The sequence below is a fragment of the Elephantulus edwardii genome, unplaced genomic scaffold (assembly GCF_000299155.1).
Source record: "Elephantulus edwardii isolate Elephantulus edwardi_28Jun2011 unplaced genomic scaffold, EleEdw1.0 scaffold00319, whole genome shotgun sequence".
In the NCBI taxonomy this organism is placed as follows: Eukaryota; Metazoa; Chordata; class Mammalia; order Macroscelidea; family Macroscelididae; genus Elephantulus; species Elephantulus edwardii.
In genome coordinates, this window is record NW_006400069.1 from 510340 (window position 1) to 535643 (window position 25304).

Below are 25304 nucleotides of genomic sequence, written 5' to 3' on the forward strand. Positions count from 1 at the left end.
GAAAACAAACAGATTTGTCCTGGAGAGGGTTAAACCGGGTGGCCCCTTGGAGGCAAGGATTCTGAGGCTCCGTCTAACTTACTTTGGACATGTTGTGAGAAGAGACCGGTCTTTAGAGAGGGACATCATGCTTGGGAGGGTGGAGGGACGGCGCCGGAGAGGAAGGCCCTCTATGAGGTGGACTGATTCAGTGACTGGGATAATTGGGATGGGAGTGTCAGAGACAGTGCGATTGGCACGGGACAGAGCGGAGTTTAGGGCTGTTGTACATAGGGTCGCTATGAGTCGCAAGCGACTCGACGCCACATAACAACAACAACACGGTTCATTATAATTCTACCTGAAAGATCTAGGTAGATTATGAAAAATAACAGTATTTCCTGGTTCCTTGGGAAGCTGAGAACATAGACTGCAATAGTCCCTGCAAACGTTTCATTTCACATAGTTGAGTATTAAATGCCAGGCTGGTGAGGCAGCCCTTTTCTAGAGGATTATCTCTTACAATCAAGTGACAGGCAAAAAGAGAAGTCTTTCTGAGCAGGTACTATCTAACCTGCTTGTAGAGATGGAAAGGCTGATTAATTCTAGACAAATTTGGCCAGATTAAGCCAAGATATGAGGAAGTCCAATGGTTATTTTTAATTTCCTACTAATAGACACGGCACGTGGACTGACTAACATGATAATATCAACCACCAAGGTTGTAACTGCCACAACAGCTAGTCCGGGTCATTCATACTCAACATCACTTTGGAAATTCTGACATGGACCTTTAAAAAATCTTTTGTGAGGGAAGAAAATGTTAAGTGTGGAAGCAGAAAAAAGCTCACTAGTGTATTATCTAGGGAGCTCTGGTGGCCAAGTGAGTAAGAGTTACGCTGCTAACCCAAAGGCAGGTGGTTCTAATTCACCAGCTGCTCCATGGGAGAAGGCAATATTGTCTTGTTATTATGTACCAATGAGTCAGAGCCAACCCATAGCTGCTCCTCTGGCAGGTTTTCAGAGGCAGTTAATCTCTCATGGAGCAGCTGGTAGCCTTGAACTGTGTGCCCTTGGGCACATCGCAGCTTGTTGCCATTAGGCCAACAAAGCTCCCTTAGTTGATCTTTAAAAGAGTTGAAGAACAGAGAAGGCAACTCTTGAAGATATCAAAACAATTACTGTATCAAAAAATTACTCACTGACCTTTCTCTTTATCTAATGGTGGAAGGATGCTGTTGTCTCGGCAGACCTTGAAATAGATCTCCTGCTCAATTCCCTCAGGAATGGCTCCTTGTGGGATAATTATACTAACACCAGTTTCTATGGAACTTAAGACTCCACCGTTGTTGTTAAATACACCTCGGGCTGTGGCGACAACAGTATGACCATCCTCGTCTTCATCCTCTTCCACAGCTGAAGGGCTAAGAGTCCAAAAATGGCTAATAAGTACATTTCTTTTCTTTTTTTATCATTAAAAGACATCATCTTGGCTTATTTATATTTAAACAGAATAATGATTTAGAAATTTAATACATTCTGGCATGGTAGATGTTTGACATGAAACACAGGTATATCAGAATGGGCATCAGAAAAATAGCATCTCATCTTACACATAATAACTAAAAACAGATCTCTCTCTGATCACTGATGTATTATAAATCCTGAGAATGTTATCCACTAAACAAACGAGGCACTACCTTATTAAATCTTGTTTGAAAGTAATCCTTAAAAAAATCTTCTGGGGTACAAATCACCTTGATATTATTAAACATGAGTTCTGTACATCCTACAAAGTATTTAAACAAATATATCAAATAATTACAGTCCTATGGCTCTTTAAGCAGTTACTAATCAGGTTCAATGACACACTGTTCCACAATTTCATGTAAGTTAGGGTTCTCCACTGCAGCTGCCACTCATTCTTTGTCATTTATCTGCTTGTTAATGTCTTCTTCTGTTGAGTGGGTTCCTTTAAAAATGTAGATTTCCAACTTATGTTTAAATGGTAAACACCGCTGAAGTTTTACTCTTAAGCACAGCCCAATAAGAGTTGCTAAAGAGGCATGAGGTACTGTTGGCGTGAACCTGATAATAACCAGACAGTCTTCTTCACCAATCTCTTGAACTTCCACACAACTTTCTGTTACTACTTCCAGTTCTTCTAAAGTATTGGGTTTCTCTGGGTGCCGGATTGTTTGAATCAAATCATAAACTTCTAGGGCTTTCTCTTCCATGTTCCGGGGCTGCCAGGCAGCTCCCCACTCAAAGGGGTCCGAGCGCCAAAGGACTCTGTTCAGCAACCAGGAAAACAGCTCGCACAAACGCTCCATGCTCCTTCTCCGCCATCCCTGTTGACTGTCCCACCAGAGCCACCGTCTTCTAGAGGCTGATCTCGGAATCTAGTAAGTACATTTCTATTACACAGTTCTCCTTTCCTTACTCTTTTTAAAAAGCAGTCCCATGTTTATTTCTTCTTAAACCAAAGTACTATTTTCAGCGACTTGATTTTACTCCAGTTGTTGTGTATTGTAGAGTCAGAACCGACCCATAGCTGACCCTCCAGAAAGTTTTCAGAGGCAGTTAATTGTGCAGGAGACTACCCAGCCTTCTCCTGCAGAGCAACTGCTGGTCTCGAACTGCTTGCCTTTGGGACTGCAGTGCAGCTTTTTGCCACTAGACCATCAGCTCTCGCTAGTGGTAACTAAAAACTTAATTCTCCCCAGAGAAATCCATTTAATTTTTGAAGATATAATCACATCAAAGGTACCTTTATTATTTATTTTCTGCAACTTAAATGTATAAAACCTGATTCATTAAGCACATAATGATTAGTTTTTTAACATCCATGAAATTAGTACCTTATTATGAATTTAGGTAAGGAGCCAATGATAGCATCTTTCCTTCCTTCTGATATATATAAAAAAATAGTTCAACGGACAGCATCTTAAATTTGAAATAATAAACAGTCACTTGGTTTTGCATCTCTCTAGGATTTTAAATGTGCAGATTGATTGATACACTACTATAGAAAAGAAAAATATTGGCACTTTTCAAATCCATGATCTGACAGGGGCTTTAGCTCTCAAATTCTCCCTGAATACCAAAAGCCAGTGCAGGCAAAGCCTAGGCTTGAGTCTAAAGGGTAAAGACACTGGTAGGGGTACATAGCAGACATCCATGAAAAAAGACAGGATGTGAACTTAGGACACACAGAGAACCAGAGACAAAGAAGATGCAGTGTTAACGACTCAAAAAGCCTCAACCGTGAGATCAGTAATGGACCACTGCTTGAAGTGAAACTTTAGGCTCAGGGTTAGAAAGACCAGTTATTTTGTATCTTAAAGGTAGCTAAACTTCTATACAAGGACCAACTGGGATAGACACAAAGATATATGGCAGCAAGTGGCAGCCATCATTTGAAGGCCCAATGTCATATAACTTCCACAGAGAATAGCCCACAGCTTCTCTTCCCAGTGAATTGAGAGGCGCATACAGCAGGAATTACTGGGCTGTACCTGCCCCTGGCTCAGAGTGCAGGCTCTTGTGCTGGACAATGTAAGTGGACTAAGAGCTGGGATGTGTCAGGTGTGTGTTCAGAATTTGGCCCTATTCTGAATGAAAGGACAAACAGGAACACAGGCAGAGGGGTTCTGGGTGAGCTCAGACTGTCTTGTTTGTTCAGCCCTCTTATTATTTTAACTGTTATTTTAACAGTCATTTTATGGTTGTTATGCCTTCATTTCTTCGTACCATCACTAGTGAACTAGTAGTGAATGAAGAGCACAGAGAATTGTTTTTGTATCTTCAAATATACAAATAGAAGGTTAACTGGGAAGCTGGGTAAGACTATTACTCTAAGGTCAAATGACTTGGGTCTACACCTAAGCATATTCTCTGGCAAACAGATCATATCACTTAACTAGAGTTTTAATTAAAAGATGGGATAATAATAATCATGCAGGATCTTAGCTTTTTAATTTAGTAATGTTGTCATGATTCCTGCAAAATGTCCTAGGTAACAGCATTCATTCAAGAGTTAGACTTATTTCAAGTTCCAAACTCACATTAAACCCACGTAAGGACAAATCACACAGCCGATGTTTAATTAGGCTAAATGCTTACCTCCCTGGAACAGCTTTAGGCACTGTGCTGATACTGTTTGTTTGGTATTTAAGCTTGTCTGCATGAAGAGAGAAGGTTTCAACTCCACTGTCAAACCCAAGAGATTGTGCTGAACTGTGTGCTTTAAGAACAGTCTTAGGAGATGCAGGGGCTTTTGAAGACAAATCTGGTTTGTGCACAGTTTCACTTGTCAAAAGATTGTGATTGAATTTAGGACTTTCAAACTTGCGTTCAAATGGTCTAGCAGAACTAGTGTAAGGTTTGGGTGTGAACCGGTTGTATGCTGGAGTGACCGTTTTCTGAGTCTGTTCAGCTCCATTTACTGAAGTTTTATCTGTGAAATTTTTTGGGGGGCACAAAGTAGACTGAACAGTATCTTCTCTGTTCGATGCTCTGAAAATTGCTGGCTTATTTTGAGATGGAGGTGGGTCTGGTTTGGACACTAAAGAATTCTGAAAATCCAACGATAGTGAATTACCTGAAAAAGCAAACACATATTAGCATGTAAAATACTTTCTGAAAGAAGTATTAACAGACTAAGTTCTTTCACACGTCAGCTTGCTCTAGCTTCAAAGCTTAGGCATAGGGCTGGGTGTTGCCCTCAGAGTGGCTATGTCTGATGCAGAAAAGACCAAGACCCTTGTGGAACGATTAGTCTATGATCTTGAAGTCAGGGCCTTGCTGGTGGGAGAGCCTGGCCTCCAGACCACTCAACACTAACCACAAATTAGAGAAAGAAGGACAAAGTCAATTACTATTAAACAAAAACAACAACAAATGAGCATTTAAAAACTCATCAGTTAAAGTCAAAGAAAAACTAAAGATTGGGAAAGGATATTCCTATAACATGTATGAAAAAGAATTAACACCCAAAGCACAGAAACAATACTCATAAATCTACAAGAAAAAGTCAGTAGGAAGATGGGCAAAGATACAAAAAGGCAGAAGTGAAATCTAGAAGATCCAGAACTATAAGATACTCAACTTCCTCATCAACTATGAAAATGCAAAGAACATGAAATACTATTTCACATTTATCAGGCTGGCAAAGGTCACAAGTTTCAAACCACCAAACTGGTCAAGACGTGAAAAAGAAATTGTTGGTATACTTGGTGGCAAGAGAAAAATGATCTTTGTGCAATCTGAAAAGGGAACACGTCCCAGTTCTCTTTCACAAAAGTAGCATAATTTTGGTATCAAAAAAGGAATTATAAGAAAATCCCTTTTAAATAGTGTACTGTCACATTAAAAGAATAAAGAAAAAAAATAATACGACCAACTTAATATATACAAAATTGGCAAGAGGCTTGGAACAAACAGGAACAGAAGGAAAACCATAAACCTGATAAAAAGCATTTCTGAAGAATCTAGAACTAACATCAAACTAGCCAAACCTAACAATAATTTTTTTCCTTAATATCAGGAACCAAATATACTTTTTCTCATTATAACAATAAGTACACTAAGACAAGAAAAAGGAATAAAGGCTGAGTAGTAAGAATTCAAAGTCTTTATCTGTAGATGTTAATTGTATATGAAGAAAATTCTAACATAAAGTAACATCCATCTACAATTACAATTTGTCCGTTTGAGGACTTACATATCCTGGAATTTGACTCACACAAATAACAGTATTGAATGTAGTAGTAAAATGTCAACTGAGGTACAGTTTAATAAACTCTGGTACTTATTCTTAGGGAAAATGATTCTATTGCTTAATGTACATGTAATAAGAACATTAATAAATGAGAGATTTTAAATCTACCTTGTTGCAAAGAAATAGAAATACAAAAGGTAAAGTTACTAATGATAGGTTTTAAATTAAGCTGTGAAAACATGGAAGATACATTAAATGTAATACATGGTATAAGAGATCCCAAATTTAGGGTAATGGATACCACTGGAGAAAGAAGACTAAAAGGACAGAGGACTGGCCAAGCTCAGCAGAAGATTCGAGGAGGCTTTACATCTTAGTCCGTATTTTTTGATGTCATATTTAAATTAAAAAGAAAAGACCTCTAATTCAAGAAGACAGTGAACTCATTTTTTATAGAAAAATATCTTCTTTTAGAATAATGTTCCAATGTACCAGAAGCAACAAGTGAGGATGAAGAAGCATTTCCTTCTGTTAGCCACACTTCATTCTTTTCCTGTATATAACTTTCTTATGTCCATCATGGAAGAAGGAGAATTAGTTTTTCTAAGCTATCATGTAAGTATTCATATTCAGATGTATTAGAAAACAAGTATTATTTCTGCAAGATCTGGAGACCGATACTGACCCTACTAAAGACAGGAATCATATTGTCTGTATTCTGCTCCTCATCCCAAGGTTTCAGGTATGCATTGGTATAAAAATAAAGACTAAATAGTATGTTTCTCAAGTAAAACTGTGTTATTGAGATGGTGCTCTACCTTCCCCATGCACTCCCTTGGAATGTGTGTGGAGGGTCAGGGAGGCACTGGCTGCAGGCTGGACAGGCTGGGTGTACTGGGAAGGCAGTGGAGGTGGCGGCGGAGTGGCTTGGACTGGGTCATATCGTTTCTCCCCAAATGATCTATCCACAGCATCAGCTTCAGTAGGCTTTCCCCTGTTAAAAGATAAAGGAATAAAACATGCCAACATCCGGCAATGTATTCATTGCACAATGCAAGCTCTCATTTTTTTAAACTACTTCTACCTTCTAAAACATCTAGAAGTTTCACAATGTATTTTTAAAAGTATGCGTAGCTACTCTACTAAAATACATGAACAAGTTCAACCATGTATCAGCACAAGAGATGTCAAGAAAGCACAAGTACTTTTAAGAATATTATAAAAACATCCAGAAAATAGCAATCAGAACGCAGATGAAATTCTGGGTATCTTAGAATATTCAATTACCAAAACACTATAATAATTGTTAGAGTTAAGAAAATCCTTTGAATATTCTGAAAAAATATTTGCTTTTATCATCCTTGGATGAATGTCTGATTTTGTATCTAAGGTATGTGATTCTGCATTTTCGCCTCTGCAGCAATCAGAGCATCTTATTACATATATAAAAACGTATTAGACCAAGGTTAACAAATTTTTTCAGCAAAGAACTTGACCTTAAATTCGTTCTGCTTTTTGGGCTACATGGTCTGTTTCAACTATTGAGCTCTACTTTTACAGCCCCAAAGCAATCATAAGCCATTATATAAATGAATGAATGTGGCTGTGTCCCAGTAACTCCAAAAAACCTAGACATCTCTTATCAGAAAACAAAACCCAATTATTAGAGTAGCAGATACTGCTTTATCTTATAAGGCCCATTTAAGTAAAATTGGGCCATGTGTGCATATTTTTTTTGTTCTCAAATTCTCACTTGTGAGTATGTAATATATAAAATTCACACAGAAGAGATTATTTAAAAATAGACCCATAATTGCAACACGCCATCAACATTTTACTGCAGAGAGCTAGATCTTCATTGGCTTTATATGCACAAACAAGAACACATATTTGGAGAACATTTTCACTGAAGATTTCTGCTAAACAATTTGGTCTGATGGTTAGCTTTAAATTTATGCTGTTTTCTTGCTTTTGGGCATTTAGGCAGAGTATCAGACAACATTAAAATTTGAAAGTGCATATAATGCCAATGAAACAGTAAGGGGCAGCTGAAGGAACAACCTCACATCAATGCCAGTCTTACCACTTGAAGTTACTTCTCAAGTAATCATAGCTAGTGTAAGATCCCAGAAATCTAGGTGATGCAGAGCAAATGCAACAGAAAAATCAAAGAAAATGGTCAATCTAATGAAAGAAATCTGTACGAAATGAGGCAAAAATGTCATTTTAAAATATAAAGAAAAATATAATCTATCAATTCAGTATAATTAGCTCTTTTATGAAATACACCACCCCTCTCCTTAATCCAGGGGAATTACTAATAAATTACACATAACTTGTGTCCTGTTTGTCCACTCTATACATATTTTTACTGGTATTTTAGTGGATAGCAAAGTGTTTGAGCTTTATTACTTTTCTACCTCTACCCAATTCGATGGCACTTGCTGACACTGAGCAAAAAGTAACCAAATCAAAGAGACATAACTAAGAATAATCAGCAGGTTCTGAGTCAGCGAGAATAAAACGCTCCATTATAAAGAAAGAGATTAGTAAAACAAATTCTCTAAGTGAAAACACAGGGAAAAGTGATAGAAGGTTAATTCCTACATTACAGTAACAGTTATACTGATCCCCAAACAGGGTAATGGATGGTGAATCTCCGAATGGAAGCAAATATCTCTGAAACATGATTATAATCACCATAGGTTCCTTTCTCACAAGACTTTATCTATCTCCTGTAACAAAGCTCTGAAGTGGGTGAGTTCTATATGCAAAATTACCAGGCTGGACTTTTTCTCAAGTATCACACTTGTACAAAAACAACGTAACATTAATCCTATACCTACTTCTTACAGGCTAAAAACTACCATTTATTACTGTGAGAAAGAGAAGCCTCATGGTTAGAGACTTAGAGGCAGACACACCTAGCCAGACATGCACAGCTGCCTCTCCTGTCTTAAGAGGAGGGCGGGCTCCAGCCTCAGAACCCAGTGGAGGGTCATGATGTGTGGAGAACAGCAGTGAAGCAGCACATGCATTTCTCTTGACTTTTGTGTTTCTAGGCCTGGGATACGGTGGTTTTTGGTTTTTTTTTTTTTTGGCTCTTAACCTCTGGTAACAGAAATAAAATTAAAAAAATTTTGCCCACATTAGAAAAAATGTTAAAAATCAAAGATTTTTTTAACTTCAAGGAAGGCAAAGTGTCAAGACATTGTGTAGTAAATTATAAAGTATCTTGCCTTCTGTAAATAACACTTAATGATTCTTTTTCTTCACCTTCCTTGTTTCTTACAAATAAAAACAGAGATCTTAAGTGAACATTATTTGAGCAGGAAACTAAAAAAATAATTGGGGTTCTTATAATTTACTTTATGTAATCAAATCTTTGTATTTCACTGATTTTTTAAAAATAAGTCTTAGGTGAAGTAACATACTTAGAAGAGTAACTAGAGAAATTTGATTGGCTCTGAGAGTGGATAGGCTTGGCAGACTCTGCAAGATGGCCAGCAGGAAGGTGTGCTGAAGGTTTGTTCTCAAAACTTCTTCGGTCAAAGTATGAGAGCTGTTTCCGGTAATATTCTTCATCTTCCTCAGGATCATAATGATTTGAACGAACAATATCTTCAGGTGGCTTCATTTGAGGTTTTTGAGGTTCTGGGACCCTGGCAAATAGAGAAACAGAATTTCTTAGATGTTAATTTTACAAAGAAAATAGAATATATAGCTCTTATCTTGACCTTGTCATTGGCTGACATGATTATGCAAGGATCTAGCTGAGCCACCTGGCAAAGTGGATATCCTTAAGCCGTGACAAAATGAAATGACAGTGATTGTAGCAGTGGGGTCAAACATACTAGAGACGGTAAGGCTGGCTCAGGATAGGAGAAGGCTCAGAGCCCTTGTTCACAGGATTGCTATAGTATGTAGTTGACTTGACAGCACACAGCAACAAATCCTCCCCTCTACTCCCTGCAAAAAAAGGTGGTGGGAAGGTCCCACACTTATAGTTATCCACAAGTTTATTTCACTAATTAGTTACTTACTAATGATACAGGCTAAAGGAGACATCATGACAGTTTACATTTTCAGGAAAAAAGCATGAGTCATTAAAAGAAGAGGGAAAACTTCTATGAAAGCTAGCAGTGCCTCTGGATTAGCAGCACAGATGTATAGTTTCACCTCTGCGCAGAGTGCTCAGGAAACTGACAAGCACATGGAGCATTTGCACCAACTGGTTAATTTTAATTAACTTGAGTGTGTTTCCTCAGACCTAATAACTTAAGGTTTCAAACATCTCAAAGCATTTTAAAAGCTAAAAACAATACAAATCTAATTTTGTAGGTTTTAACATGTAATATTTCAGTTATTTGTTTAAAAGAGCAACAAAAATCTGCTTAAAAATTTGGTACAGAGGCATAATATAGCCATCTTATTTCTATGTCTCGTTCCATGCCTCTTCAACAGGGTAAAAGATGATTTTCTCATTGACTGAACAACTCAGTTACGTACCACCAAAGCCCTCTGTACGGTACCATTCCAGCATACCCACCTGTAGAGTGTTTTGTCATGTTCACTGAACTGATTCTGAGGAGTGGGCTTAGGACCAACCATGGGAACACTTGGAGGTTTAGACGGTACTTCTGGAGGCTGGGGGAGGGGAAAGATAGAAACATGTCTCAGGAGTAAATAAACAGAAACCATGCGGGGAGAAGGCGGGAAGCAAGGAAGAGCTAGGATACCCACTGAACCACCCTTCACTTAATGGTGCTTCTGCATATAAGAAGTGATGATAAATTTACCTTAAAATTTACTGTATCACTTATATCCTTCTTGTTCTCTAATGATGCAGATCTTTTGTTTTCAAACATTTTAACTCTAGTGAGCACTGACTGTGGTTTCATTGCTGGATCTTCTTCCTCCTCAGCCGGAGTTGGGGGTGGAGGCAGTGGTTTGGTGTTCAAAGGCAAAGCTTCTGTCTTCTGTTGGGATGAAGGTAGCAGAGGTGGGACAATAGCAGCACCATGCAGAGGCTCATAATGGCCTGCTTTGGAGGTAAATCCCTGTGGTGATACTTGCTCATAACTTCGAGGGTACTGGTCAAAATACTGCTTGGGCTCAGAAGGCTTAGGACTTGCAGAAGGGTACGGCTGTGCTTCAGGCCTGTATCTGCTATGCACATCATACCCCACTGTTGTCTGCTCTTCATGGCGGAGGGTAGAAGTTCTAGGTGGTTGTTCATAGCATGGTCTACTGTCATAAGACAGAGCTGACTCTTCAAAATGTGGGAAATACCCTCGTTCTGATGACTCTTCAGGATGCTGCCTGGAGTCAAGCTCTCGAGAATGCTGATTATCGTAAGAAGGTCGAGGTTGATAGGACTGTTTGTCATCATAATATGACCACTGTTCTTCATATGCAGGGATTCGGTCTTCATATCGCAGGCGATGGTCATAGTTGCGAGAAAATGGGTCCGTATAGCTGGCGGTGTCATATCTGTATGGTGGCTGCTCAAGGTCTCTGCTGGCTTGTTTCGCTACATGTAGGGGCTGTGTCTCATAGCTCAGACCAGGCTCTTTGTCTGGCCTTAGCCCTGGGTGACCAACAGGTGGCTGCTTCAAAATATGATTCTGCCTCATAATTTCTTCAGGATATGGATCCTTTCTAAAGACCTGTGTGTGTTTGTGTATTAAAAAAAAAAAAAGAAAAAAGAAAAAAACCAGAAAACTGTTTCAGTATAAATGCTTTATTTTAAATTTTCTCTATATCATTAGGGAAGCCTTGATTTAATACGTGAAAATAGTAATATTCTTCTATTTATTTTCAGAAGAGACTGGATTAGTGAAGAAAGCTAACTTAGGTGCAAGTTCAAAGTTTATAATGCAGGTAGTAGTCAGTTAAAAATAATTATTAAATTGAGACAATTAATGTACTGAGCTATTGATTTCACTTAATTTTGACACTGAAAATAAAAGCCAGAAAGAAAATTTATTGACACCACCATTTAGAAAAATCTTGTTTCTAATCAGTTTCAACTACACAGTAAGGAGTCCTAGAAGATATAGGAAACAAAATAAATAAAAAGAAGCTATGAGATAAATCCCAATTAAAAGTCCTCTTCTCAAATGATCAGTATACTGCTGGAAGCCATGCAAACTACAAAACTGAAATGACCTGTACTGATTTGAAAGCATTATGATATAAAAGCCTGCAGTGAAAAAGCAAAAGAACACTTAAAGGGCAAAGCAAAGTGATCATGTGCTAGAGAGATGGAGAGCAGCCAATGAGTGCAGCACGGCAGCACAGGTACCTTTGCTGGCTCTACATGCGACGACAAGGATGGCTCTGGATCCCTGGGCATTAGGGGAGCTGTCTCAGTACTTGGTGTTCTTAAATAATCAGCTTGTGGTGAGTAAGTGGTGGAAGGAGCTGGGGTGGGCTCCTCTAGTTGGACATTAGTTAGATTTACATTATGATTAACAGCAGAGGTTGATGATGCTGGGGTTGTTTCAGACGGAAGGTAAGGGGCTGGAGATGAGGCTTCTGCTTTCTGTGAAGTGTTTAAAATATTTTAAACATGGTGTTTCTACTTATTGATAATTTCCCATTTCAACTTACAGTGGCTGAGGCATACATTTTAAGTGTGCTGTATAACAAGACTATGACGTTATGCTTTCAAAAAAAATAAAAAAATAAAAAATCCAGTATATAGTGCTGTGTAATACGAACCCACAAAGTTTAGAATTAAGTCACTGGTAATTTCAAATTGAAATTCAAGTTTAATTCTTAATATGAAGGACTAAATATATTCTTTAACTCAATCATTGCATTCTACAATTAATTATGCACGTCTAACTACAAACCGTTGAATGCTTGCTGCTTACCTGTTGAGAAGCTGTTTTAAATCCAGGGGAGTCTATTCTATGAATTGGCTGTGGCTGCGCTTGTGGTGAATAAGGAGGGTATGTTTGGTTTTCGTGATGCATTCCCGAGGAGTCCTCTCTTACTGGCTCAGAGGACCGTGTAATGGCAGACTCCGGTGGAGTCCCAACCTCATCGTTAAGAGTTTCATCTAGTTCTTGATCAGTGTAGGCCCCGCCTTCTGTATCTGTGTCTTCATAGTCAGAAGTGTGTCTACTGTCGGTGCTATACATTGAGTATTCACTACCAGGGGCTGACAGGTAGGATAGACGATCATCATGCAAATCAAGGTCATCACTTGTAGCACCATCCGCCTGGGTCAAATAAAAGTAAATTAAAAATTTTATTCAGTAGTTCTTTAAGCGATGGCCTTTATTTTACAAGGGAGATTGAAAAGAATAATTTCTTTAAAAGAGAAATTACATCTATTTGCTTTCAATTTATGACAAAGAAAAGTGAAGAAGATTGTACAGGTACACATGCAGGCACACGGAGCATCTCTGGAGATGGGAAGGACTTGGATGAACAGGATGCTGGCTGGCTGGCCAGAACAGAACTGGACTCTGGGCTGAGTCCCAGAAGACAAGAAAGAAAGCTGGCCTCACTCAGCTTCTCATCAAGCCAGAAGAGGGACCGTGCTCCCAAACCAAGCGCACAGCAACAGACACACTGACAAAACAGCACACATCAACGATAGATGTAAAAACCACAGCTTGAGTAAGGCCTAATATAGTTTGAAAATAATGACTTTAAGTCCTAAAGCTTTTATAAAACACAACAGGAAAGTCTTGTCTAAGCAGTGGTTACCTCATTGAACTAAGAAGAATTTTCTTCTTTATAATTTTCCAGAGTAGTATCCAATGGATGGAGAGAGGAGAATGCAGTGATGCTTCTCATTTAGAATGAAGAGTTGAGTTGGTTTCTAACTAAGAGTTGAGTTAGTCAGTGCTGCAGCCCCTCTTCAGAGTAGCCCAAAGACACGATAAAGTTGCCATCAATAGGCTTTCACCGGGTATTGTTGGAATGCCTGGTGTACAGAGAATAGTCCCTGAAGACTGATCAATTTGGCCTGAGAGTAGGAGGATGTGCAATCCAGAGTTCAGAAGAGACCTCCTCTATTCAGCATGGACTGATGGACAAACATGAGGCTCTTTTCCTCAGGAGGATACATTAAAGTAATGCATGTAGGAGGCTTTGTTGTGGGGCTCTGCCAGTCTGCTGTGCAAGGAGCAGGCATTTGTGCAAGTCAAGTCACCTGAAGGGAACTTTCCAAGTTGTCCTCTGTCTGGCTCTGTGAGTATTTGATCCTGAATAGCATTCTGACACAAAATACTATTCTGTTATGGGATTCTGTAGCTATAGGTTTCAAGGGAGCACCTCCTAGGCTGGGAGACTGAGAATCCCAGGGCTTTCTTACAGCAGAGTTTCTCACATTGAAATGTCTATAGCTTACAAAATGGTGAAGACTACTGCAGAAGGGAAATGTGGGTGTCTACATTAAATTGCTGAAAACTTGGCTATGTCTAAAACAATAGAACCAGGGGAAAATAGTTAAGGTCTTGTAGAAGAGGAAGTCGTCTAGCTTTGTTGTTGGTATGAAATTCAGAAGTGAGTAAGAATCTCACATTACTTTAAATTAGGAAATGATTAGCCTACATGCTAAGAAGTCTCCAGATGACTCTTAGTAGGGAGCATATAAGATGTTATCAGATTTTGCCAAAAAGGAATTCTTTCTAGCACTAGGGTCAAAGTAGAGTGGGAAAGTCAATGTGAAATGAAGTGGCTTTAGTTTAAGTGTCCACCGTGTTAAAACGTAACTGAATGAAACATGGGGAAATATCAAACTTGAATTAAATAACAAAAATTACTTCTAATTTATAAACTGTATCGATTTCATTTTCCTCACATAAAATGCCACGGGAATTAGATGTATATTTTAACATTCCAAGCAAGGAAAGGATGCATAGAATAGTATTACAGAGAGGAAATGGAATATTAAGTTCTGTTGACTCTGCAAGCCTCTCCTGGATAAACAGACTTAAATACTTTGGGAAAACATTTGAAGGATTCATCGGTGTAAGTTATAAACATTCTATCTGATGAAGAATGTTAACAGAACTGTGCTGCCCCTGATATAACTATGAGAAGACCGCAATCTTTTTGGTCAGATGATGCTAGAGTAAAAGTTAGTAACAGTGAATGTATTACTGTAAAGTGGTGAAGTGGCTAGATCCCCCCACACCTTTGTCAATTCCATCATGTGTCTCAGCTATAATACTGATTAAAGTGGTCTTATGATCACATTTGCATGCTGCTTCCCCCAGACTAGTACTGATGAGAAAAATCAGTTGTGACACATAAATATGAATGAGGATAGCAAATACTCCCTCAAATGTAAATGTTCTAGTATCTCTTTTTGCAAAGGCTGTGTTTCCTGGGCAATGGGCACAGAAGTCCTAAGCATGCAGCATGCACGGCTGGAGCATCTGTAGCCATAAACAGGCAGAAGGAAGCAGGGTCCATGCAGGGGCAAAACACAACAAAAACCCAAACCAACAAGAAAATACAAAAACCAAAAAGACAAGACAGACTCCTCAATTTTCCCTAACAACTCAAACTTATTAATTCTGGCCTGCTATGAAGAAAACCACAGACACAAAAGCAAAAAGTTTCTTTGACTGTGTATGCTCAGAAAAGTATTAGCTTTTTCAACAAAATAAGTGTGTCTCAGCAAAAATTGCTCAACACTAGAAAAAAACAACAAAAATACATCAGTATTTTAAGACTGGATGTACATGACATAAAAATTCATTTAAGAAAAAAAATCTATCACTTTGCCTCTCACTTTCCAAAGTTGCATGTATGATGGGTGCCAGGTAGAAAGAAAAAAAAAATGCTTTGTTAAGAATGTAGGGAAATGCTGAATTAAACAAAGTTAGCTTGGAAAAAACCATGTACTGTTATCTCAGAGACTTTCCAATGCTGGCAGATACTGGAACATCCTCAAGGGGTTACGTTTTGTAGGAGTCCTCACAAGTATTTGCCTTCATAGTGTGCTTCTTTCTTAAGGCAAGTTTAAGAAACAAGCATGTAACTTAATGACCCTCCTTTAAGGAAACTCAAGGAGGAACAAATGTTCTGACTGGAGGTCATTCTTTAGTGAGGTGGAGGCAGAGTCAGAACTTCCCATACAGGCATACCCTACTGAGTAGAAATGCAACAGATGGTAAACTTTAAGAATCCCTTATTAGCAAAATCAACTTCCACGATTTTTCCGAGATTATGGACACAAATAATAAAAATACCAACTTTCTCAGTTACTCTAACATGGTGATCCAATCAGAAAACATCTATAATAAGCAGGCATCTCACCAATTACATAATCTACTGAACAAATAAGAAAGGTAACAAAAAAATACAAAAATTTCTTACCTTTCCCTCTGAAACCCATACCAGCTGGTTCTGTTGTTGCTGAATTGCTTCTTTTAGTGCACCATACCAACCATCATTCATTGAATTTAAATTAATTGTAGCTAAAGATAAAATAAACAATGTCACTTTATGGTTGAACATTCTCCAAACTCAAGAGAATGCACCCAAATAGCTTAGGGCTCAATCATCAACACAGAAATGATTGAAAAGATGGCATATAAGGGTAGAGGACGTCAGACATTTCTATCTTGGTCCTATGTATTTTCTTTCATACAAACAAGGGCTGTTAATACAAGCGACACCTTTTCAGGCAAGGGTCCTACAAGTTGGGTAGGTTTTTTTCTGAATTCATGTAATATTTATTAAATGCTCTTTTACACTTCTTACAAGTAGGGGATATCAACCAACATGTCATGTAATACCCCTACCTACTTTGTAATTGTTCAGGTTACATTTTTCCCCTTCCATTTTTGAATAAAGGTTTATAAATCATATTCTTTTTTCATGAAATTTTCATTACTTATTGTCATATTTTAAGTCCCCAAACTACCTTCCCCCCCTTATTATGCTTCATTCGTGTAATTTTTTTCTGCTCTCTCGCTCCACTTACCAAACTCTCTGACCTTGTGATCCGCCCCTTTCTGTACCCTCATCCCTCTGCTCCCTCTTCTCTCTCTGTACATCCATACACCTTTCAGTGGTTATCCTGTTTTTACAATAGTGGTCTTATACACTGTTTGTTCTTATACACCTAAGTTAGTTTACTCAGTATAATGCTCTCTAGCTGCTCTCATATACTTTTTAAAATTGTGCTCCTGAATGCATAGTATTCCACTGTGTGGATGCACCAGTTTCTTAAGATAGCCTTTTCTTGATGGGCATTTGGGCTGTTTCCATGTTTCTGCTATTACGGATAGTGCTGCTATGAACATCCGTGTACAAATCACTGTTTGTATCTTAGTTCTGTTCTCCCTGGGATATATTTCTAACAGTGAATAGCTGGGATATATAAAATTGCTATGTTCAGCTTTTTTTAAGGACATGCCAAACTACCTTCTAGAGTGGTTGTACCATTTTATAATCCCACCAACGGTGTATGAGAGTTTCAATCTGTTTGTAATGAGTCATGTAAGTTTTGTTGTTGTTATGCACCTGAGTCAGAATCAAATTATAGTTGATTCTCCAGACACGTACAACTGTTATTGTTACTGCTGTGTACAACTGCATCAGAACTGACCCACAGCTGCCCTCTAGTGGGTGGCCGAGACAGTAAATCGCACAGGAGGAGAATGCCCTCTTTTTCCCATGGAGCAGCTCGTGGAGAGGAACTGCTTGCCTTTGGGTTGACAGTGCAATACATTACTACTAAGCCACCACATATGTTTGAGTACTTGGTAATACAACATTTTGTTGCTCATTTTATTTAAGTTGGGAGACTTTTAACATACTCACTTGTAAAAAGATGATGATTATTTTTACGAAGTTTATGAGACCGTTCATATAATTTCCTGGCACTCTTCCGAGATTCTGGACATAGTCTCATTCTCATTGTCTTCACACCCTGCTTAGAATCAGGGTTAAGGAATACGACAATTGGATACCACTGCGCATAATTCAAACGATCAACTGCATTTGGGGTAACATCTAATAAAGCATGTTTGTCCTAGAGACAGAAAGAAAAAAATAAATCAATATATAAGGATATAAAACAGATAATTCTTTAAGAAACATAACCAATAGGAAAGAAGTAATTCACTATACTATAGTCAACCGGTAAGCTTTTAAAATGTCAGGAACATGTTTTAGAGAAAAATTAAAACTGTAAGTTAATTTTTAAGAATTCTAACCAAAGTGAAAAAGCTGTACTTTAAAACCAGCTCACTTTCAAGACTTAGATCCAATTCTTGTAAAACTAATAGGATTATGTGTTCTGTAAGGCTGAAATTAAGTATCACAATTAAATGTTGCTGACATATTATATATATTATATATAGATGTATCTATATCATATTCACTACCCAAATGCAACCTGAATTATACTGATGTAAGGTAAACAAAGCATTTTTAATCACATTTGATTACTATGTCATTTTTGTGGTAATGAAAAATCATCTTTAGATGCACATAATAACTTTCCCCTGTAAGTTATTATAACAAGGCCTTTCATTAAGGGCTTAATTTTCTTACAGTGTCAGTAGCGTCATCTTGCTTGTATCCACAATTAACACCCTTGGTACGAGCAGTCAAGAAATAGGGAGACACACTGCACTGGGAAAATCTACAGTCAGTGACCTTTACCAATTATTGAGTAGTGATGTCAGTTTGAGGACTAAGGTGCATGTGATTCACGCCAGTCTTTCTGATTACTAGCTATGCATCTGAGACCTGGTCAATGAATAAGGATGACAGAAAAAGAATTGATGCCTCTGAGCTATGGTGTTGGAGAAGAGCACTTAACATCCCAGGCATGGTCACTAGAACAAACAGATATGTCTTGGAGATGGGGCAGCTAGAGTGCTCTCTGGAGGCAAGAATGATGACATGTTGCTAAGAGGTGCTATTCCTTGGAGAGGGACATGATATTGGGAAGGGTGGAGGGTCAGCAAAGGAGAGGAACACCCTTAACCAAGTAGGCTGACACAGTAACTGCTGCAATGGGCTCCTGTGTGTCAGGAATTGTGAGGATGGCGCAGGACAGAACAGAGTTCAGAGCTTTTTTCCATAGGGTTGCTATGTGTCATGCTCGACTTGATGTACCTAACAACAATATCTGTAATAATCTCTTAAACCCCCCCACCCCCCTTTCTACTTTCAAGTGAACTCAACTCATCTCACTTAGACATAAAAAACGATGACAGCTTATAATAAAAAGGTTAACTTTAATGACTTACCTGATCAATGATCTGCTTTATTGTATGGAGGCGAATGATGCCTGAACTGCGTTGGTCAGTGCCAGCATCTCGTGGTTCACTTTCTGGCCACAAAGTTAAGACAAAAAACATTACAGTTCCATTGGTAAAATCAAGGTTTCTTGAAACATGGTATTTGCTATGGGGAGCTTCCCCGAGCACTGGAAGACGCTGACAGCGTCCATTGCCTCTACCCATCAACTGTCAGTTGCATTTTCTCCCCACCCTTTTCCCATGTGAAAACCAAAAAAAGTCTACAGGATGTGTCTAATGTGGAAAAATGACATTCATCAGAAGGAAGAGGAGGAGGAAACCAGTCATAGGTGCCCAAAAACGTTTAGCAATTAAAGAGAAGCAGTATTAATATCAAAATACATGAAAATATAATAAAATTTTAAATAAAGATAAGATCAGTAAAACTCAAACTCTTTGTCACTGAGGTAGAACCAACTCCCAGCTGGTCTTCCAGGTGGATTCTGAGCCAGACAGGAGGAGACTGCCCATCTTTCCCCTGTGGAATGGGCTGTAGGGTTTGAAACACAAGAGAAGTGCTACCTCTGGGTTAGCAGCACCATAGTCCCTAAGGACTAGGCTACAAGGATCATGATCAGTAAGTAGAACTTAACTAAAAATTGTTTAAGGTCACTAAGCTATTAACAGAAACTGGCACAGCAAGACTGCTCACAATCTTGAAAAGTAGATTTTGAAAATGATATCAATGTTTGAGTTTATTAAACTCATAAAGTAATAAAATAACAAATTATAAATATGCAATAAATTTAATATGTAAATATGAAAGAATGAGTTTCAAAAATCCATTTTCCAATATTCTAAGAAAAAGGCAACTAAAATACAACAGGTACCCCCAAAATCAAAAATTAGTTTCCAGTGAGTTAGAAGTTATAGCTGACTCTTCAGCAGATTTTCAGTGGCAGCAAGCCAGAGAGGAGGAGCGTGTCTATCTTCGTCCCCTATAGCAGCAGGTGTGATTTTGGGTTGGCAGCATAATGCTCTACCGACTAGGCCATGAGAACGCTTAACATATATTACCACCCTCAAATATATACAATAGTATTTTCTTTCATTCTTTCTACCCTTGTACATGTACTTGTATTAAGTTCTATTTTTATAATATTTAGAAAGACTGACCCTGCTTTCTTTCTAAGTTTTCATCTTATTATCTCCAACAATCTGTAGAGTGTAAGAGAGCTATTTTTCATGCAAAACATATTATGCAAATAAATAGCACGAAGCCTCACTCATTAGAGCCAATATACTATACATGTCTGCCCTGTCCAGTCTATGATATAAAGAGACTAACAGATTCAGCTAGAAATGCACAATCTGAAGAGGATAAAATTGAAAAAGGGGACCTTCTAAAGATTAAATCCCTGTGCACATCAAAAGTATTTTCCTGAGAATATGAGAAATGAGGTTAAAACAATTGTACACCAATGTTCATAGTAGCGTTTGTTACTCAGCATCGTAAGAACACGGAAACAGCCAAAATGTCCAACCAAAATCTAATGGATGGAGAAATTATGGTACGTTCACACTATGGAATACTACACAGCATGTAGGAGCAATGATTTTGTAAATTACTACCTAACTTGGGAGCGACTGGAGAACATTATGCTCAGTGAAGTAACTCAATCCCATAAGGACAAATACTGTACAAAACCATTACTGTAGAATGTGTATGGCGATCCAAGGAGAAGGAGGCTGGAAGTGGAGGGGTGAGGATGGCCGGGTGTGTGTGAAGGAAATAGGAAAGATTTCGTGTGAAAAAGAAAGGTATTGAACTCTGCAAATAAATCAGTATAAAATAAAAAAAAGAAAAGAACAAAACCAACAAAACATCTACCAGAGTGAAAAGAAAACCTACTGACTGGGAAAAAACATGTGGCAATACCATTTCATACAAGGGTCTCATCAAAAGTTTATAGAATCCTACAGGGTCTCTACAAGAAAAAGACTGATCACACAATTACAGAACGGGCAAAAGACATGGAAAGATTTTTCACAGAGGAAGATATTTGGTTGGCCAACAGACACATGAGAAACACCAATAATCACTGGTAATAAGAGAGATATAAATCACTGGTAATAAGAGATCAATTATAAAACTTATTACCAGTGATTACAAAACATTTTCCAGCAGAGTGAAAAGAAAACCTACTGACCGGGAAAAAATATTCACTGGTAATAAGGGATAAAAATGAAAAAAAAAAAAAAAAAAGCTAAAAATCATTGCAATAAGAGAGACACAAACAAAAATCACACTGAAATACCATCTCATCCCAGCTGTTGTTAAGTGAAATCAAGTTGAGTATGACTCATAGTGATCCTATGAACAAAAGATCTGAAAACTGTACTATAACTATTGCAATTTTTCTAATGTTTAGTTTCCAAAGGCCTGTTGTTTAATATGTGGATGCCAACCCTGCTTCCAAGCCTGCCTTAATCTGGGATCTCTACCAAACCCTGTCTACCAAGGGTAACCATTAGGACACTTGCCACACAAGTGGCACAGCATTCATTATTACAGAAACTTCAAGTTATCTAAGTACAGCAAACTGACAGACAAGTGCTATACCACTTAGAACAATGTTCTTCCCAAACAAAATTAACAGCAGGTCTGAAGGCCAAACAGACGTTTAAATACAAAGGCCTGCCTACCATGTCCTGACTAACTTAAACAAGAGGCTTCTAGCCCACAACTAGTTGTTAACTAAATCCAGGCAAATAGCTTACACACAATTCTTAATTGGGGGGTGGGGGTGGGGAACGACACACCCAACAAAAAACAATGCAATAGTTTATATCTGACTTTCAGCTGTACCAAGAGACAAGAGAGCCTACCCTCCAAAATTCAACTGCTTTATACATGAGCCTCCAAACTGGATCTTACCTCAATAGCAGTGGCAAAGTTTAGCAGAGTAGCAAGTAATAAATGTTGGCGGGGATGTATCAACACCCTGGAAGGCAGTTTGGTGTTTCTTCAAAAAGCTCAACACAGAAATTCCATATGACCTAGCTATCACAAATGCTTGGAAAATATACTGAGAAAATCAGAACTGAGGCACAAACGAAGGTTTGTACACAAACATTCATAGCAGCATTATCATCCATTGCAAAACCATGGAAACAGCTCAAATGTTCAAACATTATAGAATAGATTGAGAAATTATAGTTCATTTTACCCGATGGACTTACTATGTAGCATGCAGGGGTATGATTTTGAAAATCACTCCCTAACTTGGGAGGGACTGGAGAGCATTATGCTAAGTGAGCAAACTTAGTCTCATAAGGACAAATATAAGACCGTTATTGTATAAACAGAAAGGTAACTAGTAAAATGTGTATGAGGATCCAAGGTGGGGAGGGTAGGAGCAGGGGGTGAGGATGGCCAGGGGGTCATCACAGTGTCACACAATTTATTGGGCAGAGAGAGGAGTGGGTAAAAAATGAGAAAGATCCAGTGTTAAAAAACAATGTATATGAACTTTGTAAGTAAACTAGAACAAAATTAAAAAAAGTCTCCCATGGTAATAAATGATACATGAATCCAAAGTCCCTACTCCTTTCACATATTTGCTACTTTTTGTTGTTATGTGCTATAGTAAAAGCTACAACTTATACCTTATGAATGAAGGCTCTACCTGAGCTAATCTCACTGTCTCTGACACAAATAGCCCCATATTTGTGTGTTGTGTGCTATGTGCCACTGAGTTGACCTATGACTCACAGCGACCCTATGAACAATGGCTCTGAGCCAATCTCATCATCTCTGATACATTTCACCCCATTACCACAGTCAGTGCATCAATTACTCTCATCCAGAGTCTTCATTTTATATGCTGACCCTCTACCCTTCCAAGCGTGATGTCCTTCAAGGACTGGTTCCTCCTGGCGACATGTCCAAACAGCTTGGTTCAAGCCTTTGTTTTATCACTTTTTAGCTAGGTCATCAAGGGAAGTCTAGAGTAAAAAGCTGGAACTGAGCCCAACCTTAACTCACCTGAGGTTCAACTTGTGCTTTAAAAAAATACATAATACTTGACTTATGGTGTTACTGTAGTTTTCATGCCAAGGTTAGAGTTTCAGAATGGGAAGTCTTGTTATTAGAGAGAAATGGTAAACAGGACATAACCACTCATGCTTCTCTCCAAATTAAATGCATATAGGGTAAATGGTAAATTTTCTATCACCAACATGCTTACTTTTATTATTATTGATTCTATCTACCCTTTACAGGAATAATTAATAAAGAAATAGCCTCAACTTCCCTTTAAGCTAGTTTTAAGATTACTTACTTGCAATCTGATAAATATCAGGCTCTTCTCTTGCCAGTTTCTCCCTAGCAACATCAGCTATTGGTCCAAAGATGGTTACAGGTCTGAGAAACCCAGCTGGAGAGGAGGAATTAAAATGAAAAAGAGCACAGTTGATAGTTTCCCCCTTAAAACTGACATAAAGGTTATTAAGTTTCTCTGTAGATGTTAAAACTACCTTCTCGAAGAACAACTCTTTCATAAGCTGGAAATTTTGTTTGAACTGGCTGGGCAGACAAATCTTCTCTACTTTTTCGAAGATTTCTCTTGGAGCTACGAAGACCTCGGAACCTCCAGAAGTCAGCCCGGTCTCCTCCTGCTGTTTTTGGAAGTGTGTACTGCACACTGGCTAACTGCTCTGCTCTACAGAAGGGAAAAAAATAAAGTGTAAGTATTAAAAAAAAACAACCCACTAAAGTGAAATGCAATATATAAAAAGCGTCTGGTCAGAGAGTAGAATTAATTAACTAATTACATTAATGAAGTCAGCTCTGGTTATAAAACATGAATGAATGAGTCAAAGAAAAATCAGAATGACTTGTAAACTTTTACTCAAATCACAAAAGAAAATGAAAAACAAAATTGAAGAGACTCAATGATGTAAAATGTCAAACTCTTTGATATAATGTCATTTAAATCTGGAAGGTAAAAACAGAGACTTTATACAACTAAGGGTGTTACAGATATGGTAAATACAATGAAATAATGAGTTTATTACCAAATTTACCAAAAAGACTGACCTGTCTGCTCAGAGTTTATGTAATTTATGTCTAGGCAAAGTAAACATTTTCATACCTGTTCTTATTAGGGATGATGCCTCGCTCTACCTCTTTATGATTTTTGCCAATTCGAATTGCAAGCCAAGAGCCCAGTTTTCCATTGTACAAAGTATCCACGACACGGAACACCTCTCCTTTGTTAAAACTAAGTCCGTAGGGAGATTCTTTTTCATATTCAAAATGAGTTCTAATATAGAAAGAATCTCCTACATCTGATTCAACAATGCGGCGATAAACTGAAAGGAATCAAAATATGCTATCAATCAACTGTTGGTGCAATAAGAAAATTTGAAAAGAACAAACTAAAAGGAATTAAAACATGCTATCAATCGTTGGTGCAACAAGAAAATTTGAAAAGAACAAAACTTTGTGTAAATTCTGTTAACATTAACAATAGTAAGACCAAGAATATACAATAAATGTGGAATTCTTATTTAAGTATTTAATTACACTTACTCATGATTTCATGAAACTGGGTTTCTTATTGTTTCCATCTTGCAAAGGAGGAAATTAATGTGCAAATAAATAAATGGTGCAACGCCACATGTGTGCAGTTTATTCAAGTCATAGTTTAATTTAGCTGCAGAGTATGGATCTTTCCATTTCTTAAATCAGTGCCTCTGAAACACAGGTGATTATCCCAACCCATTCTCTATAGGTCTGTAACAACATCTACAGACAATCTGGCTGTCACAATTCTGTGTCTACTGGCATCTGGTGGGTGAGAGGGTAAAGATGCCATTAAACAACCAACAACGCTTGGCACTGCAGGAGAGCCTCCACCACAAATGGGCCTAACATGTCAATGATGCCATTGTTGAGAATCTTTATTCTAAATGAAGAGCACAAGTGCTTTATCACAGAGAGAATTCATTTCCCCCCAACTATTTATAACAAATATATAAATGTATCACTTAGAAAATAATAGTTTAATATCCAGAATCTATTTATAGATGCTTTTGCATTGTTCTAATGGCTAAATATATGATTAAGATTTTTAAAAATTGTTTTGTAAAGGCTAGAATGCCAAAAGAACGAACAGATGTGTCTTGAAGTAGGTGGAGCTAGAGTGCTTCTTGGAGACAAAAATAACAAAGCTTTGTCTCACATTCTTTGTTCCTAAGAAAGGCTATTCCTGTTGTAGAATGAGGCTGGCATTGGGGTGGGGGTAAGACAGAGAAAAACTGGATGAAATATGTTTACGGCATTGAAGTCTATGGGGGAGAGAATA

At 38.0% G+C, this 25304-nt stretch overlaps 2 protein-coding genes across 2 annotated transcripts in view; both read right to left on the bottom strand.

Annotated features, from left to right (window-relative positions):
- The window catches only part of LOC102870376 (tight junction protein ZO-1-like), a 96820-nt gene that overhangs the window by 5512 nt on the left and 66004 nt on the right, over positions 1-25304 (bottom strand). The window contains exons 12-25 of the mRNA XM_006901324.1: positions 24090-24309; positions 23473-23657; positions 23277-23372; positions 18943-19025; positions 17504-17714; positions 16052-16152; positions 12583-12933; positions 12009-12248; positions 10501-11370; positions 10251-10348; positions 9136-9363; positions 6520-6695; positions 4105-4582; positions 1186-1403 (exon numbers count right to left, since the gene is read on the bottom strand). Of these exons, the coding sequence (XP_006901386.1) occupies positions 1186-1403; positions 4105-4582; positions 6520-6695; positions 9136-9363; positions 10251-10348; positions 10501-11370; positions 12009-12248; positions 12583-12933; positions 16052-16152; positions 17504-17714; positions 18943-19025; positions 23277-23372; positions 23473-23657; positions 24090-24309 (3555 nt within the window). The remainder of the gene's footprint in view (positions 1-1185; positions 1404-4104; positions 4583-6519; positions 6696-9135; positions 9364-10250; positions 10349-10500; positions 11371-12008; positions 12249-12582; positions 12934-16051; positions 16153-17503; positions 17715-18942; positions 19026-23276; positions 23373-23472; positions 23658-24089; positions 24310-25304) is intronic.
- Positions 1954-2312, bottom strand: LOC102869969 (MIP18 family protein FAM96A-like). Its single transcript, XM_006901323.1, has 2 exons — positions 2026-2312; positions 1954-1975 (listed from the first exon to the last, which is right to left on the bottom strand). The coding sequence occupies exons 1-2, from the start codon at positions 2310-2312 to the stop codon at positions 1954-1956; spliced, it is 309 nt and encodes a 102-aa protein (XP_006901385.1).

Bases quoted from the DNA above. Each gene is read 5' to 3' on its own strand.
- LOC102869969 (XM_006901323.1), bottom strand. From the start codon at position 2,312: ATGGAGCGTTTGTGCGAGCTGTTTTCCTGGTTGCTGAACAGAGTCCTT. The intron at 1,976-2,025 runs TGGGCTGTGCTT...CATTTAAACATA, and splicing joins GCCTCTTTAGCAACTCTTAT to AGTTGGAAATCTACATTTTT.